Genomic DNA, 2,500 nt, shown 5'->3' with positions numbered 1-2,500 from the left:
CGTCGAATACACCAGCACCGAGTCCACCCACGCCCACGCCAACGCATGCGCATCACCTGAGTCCGCCAAATCACTTGAATTTGAGCGGCAAATCGACCGGAAGTTCATCCGCGGCGAACAGTTCAGCTGGAACGAACACAAGTGGTAGCAGCGGAAGTCGTCAACAGCTTCAAACGTCGGCCTCTTTAGTTGGTGATCCGCTACATAGTTTTCTAAGGCTACCGCAACATTTGGAGAGAAGTTTTCCACCGATGTTTAGGCCAGATTTTCTTGCGTTAAATCCTTTAGCTGGTTATAGAGGTCTCCAAGAGTTACAAACGGCAACGAGAAATCTACAAAACCTTGGTGACCCATTACGTGGTATGGACGGTTTAAATTTAGGTGACCCACTCGTCCGTAGCTCGTTAGATTCGTTAAACAACGCAAGAAATCTAGCGAATTTAGCCGAATTATCGCATGGCCGTGCATTGAGTGCACAGGCACACCCACCACCGTTAGAAGCCAACCTGGATTTTTACTCGGCGCGCCTAAGGAGCCTCGCTAATCCGTCCTTAGGCGCGGCTCCACCCAATAGCGGCAATTCAAACCCTAGCAACTCGAATCCAGCACCGCCTACTGTACAAAACGTTTTACCGGTACCTGGAAATCTTCAAACACAGCAGCAGCAGCAGCAGCAGCAGCAACAACAACAACAACAACAACAACAACAGCAACAACAACAACAATCTCAACAATCACAACAATCACAACAATCTCAACAAAGACCACCGTCACGTCCACAACCTGTAGAACCACCGAGTCCTGCTACCAACAATCCAGCCAATCTTACGCATAGTAATCATCAGAAAGAAAATTCGCCACCTTGTTACAGTCAAAGTCCTATTGGACATCACAATAATAATAATTCGACGGATAGCGAGAAAACTAGTCCGCCGGTAGCTTCAACTCCTATCATTGCCGATTCTGGCTCGGAGACAGTTTACGCTTGCGAGGTATGCGACAAGAAATTTCGATTCCAATCGAATTTGATCGTTCATCGGCGTAGTCATCGAGAAAAGGAGAGACAATATCAACAAGATAGTGGTATGCAGGATGGACAAACGGGTCAGCAGACTGCAAGGTGCGAAGTTTGCGAGTTGGAATTGTCTAACTTCGCTGAGTTGAGGAAACACATGAGGAAGGAGCATCAGGAGACGTTGAACATTGCCGCTAGTCCTCAAGGAAGCGTCGAGACGGTACCAGACGATGGTTCAAGTTGCGACGAAAATATGGATTTAGACGAAGTTGAGGATAACGATCAGAAGGCCGACAGAGAAGACACCGAAGAGAACACGCCGGAGGATTTGAGTACTACCCAGGGTCAGAGCGGGGAAGAGAGCGGTGGTAGAATCGATCAGAAACCTGACAGTTTAGTAGGCGATCTAATGGAAAAGTTTGGCTTGAGTAACATAGCGCAATATTCGGAAGCATATAGGCAAGCTCTTCAAGAAAATCATCGTGGTGGTTTTATAAAAACCGAATCATCATCGAATCTAACCAATTCCTTGAATAATAACAAGGAAAAGGATAGTGCATTGTCACCTACGAACTTTAATTCATCGACAACGCCTAATATATTTTCTGGACAAGGCTTTCCAAGATCGTCTGGTCCGGATTTCGGTGGTCTATGGTTACCAAGTCCTCATTATTTGGAAAACAACGAATTTCGAAAGGCCTCGAAGGCAACAACGTCCAGTCTTGCATTGCAAGGTCTGCCGAGTCCCTTATTGAAGAAAGAACGAAGTGGTAGAAACGATACCTGCGAATATTGTGGTAAAGTATTTAAAAATTGTTCGAATCTGACGGTTCACAGACGTTCGCATACCGGCGAGAAACCGTATAAGTGCGAGCTATGTTCCTACGCATGTGCACAAAGTTCTAAATTAACGAGGCACATGAAGACGCACGGTAGACACGGTAAAGACACATACAAGTGTCGTTTCTGTGAGATGCCATTTTCTGTACCTAGCACACTTGAGAAACACATGAGGAAGTGTGTGGTGGTAGTGCAACAGGGTCCTAAACTCGGTATGCCGTATCCCGGTAGTCAGGATGAGGATTCGTCTTTGAGCACCAAGGACACTTGATCCTGGAATGGTAGTTTACCGCCCATTCCGCCATTGTGGCCTCACAGGCCACCATACCCGGTCTACTGAAAGGGGGTGATTCTTCGTCAAGGTCAATCCGCATGGCCTTGAAAGTTTACCGGAACATACAGAAAGAGACAGAGAGAAAGACAGAGAGAGAGAGAGAGAGAGAGAGAGAGAGAGAGAGAGAGAGGGAGAAGAAGAGAAAGGAAGATAGGGAGATCCTCCTTGATAAGGTCCTGTCAAACGAGTCCATTTAAATCCTGTTACGTTCGTATGATTAAATCATCAACGAACGTATATTAAGATATATCACTTTTGGAGGTCGCCTCTTGGGATTAGGAGAGTGCGATCAATTCGACAAAAGGATCTAC

The 2,500-nt window shown here is 46.3% G+C and overlaps 1 protein-coding gene across 1 annotated transcript in view; it reads left to right on the top strand.

The window, feature by feature from the left end:
* The window catches only part of Cph (BCL11 transcription factor chronophage), a 35,865-nt gene that overhangs the window by 32,462 nt on the left and 903 nt on the right, over positions 1–2,500 (top strand). The window contains exon 3 of the mRNA XM_035872885.2: positions 1–2,500. This exon is cut by the window's left edge and continues 126 nt beyond it; it is cut by the window's right edge and continues 903 nt beyond it. Within this exon, the coding sequence (XP_035728778.2) occupies positions 1–2,126 (2,126 nt within the window). The 3' untranslated portion in view covers positions 2,127–2,500.

The sequence above is a fragment of the Vespa mandarinia genome, chromosome 15 (genome assembly GCF_050613455.1).
Source record: "Vespa mandarinia isolate Hongniang chromosome 15, ASM5061345v1, whole genome shotgun sequence".
Taxonomy (NCBI): Eukaryota; Metazoa; Arthropoda; class Insecta; order Hymenoptera; family Vespidae; genus Vespa; species Vespa mandarinia.
This window is presented reverse-complemented; position numbering and strand designations above follow the sequence as displayed.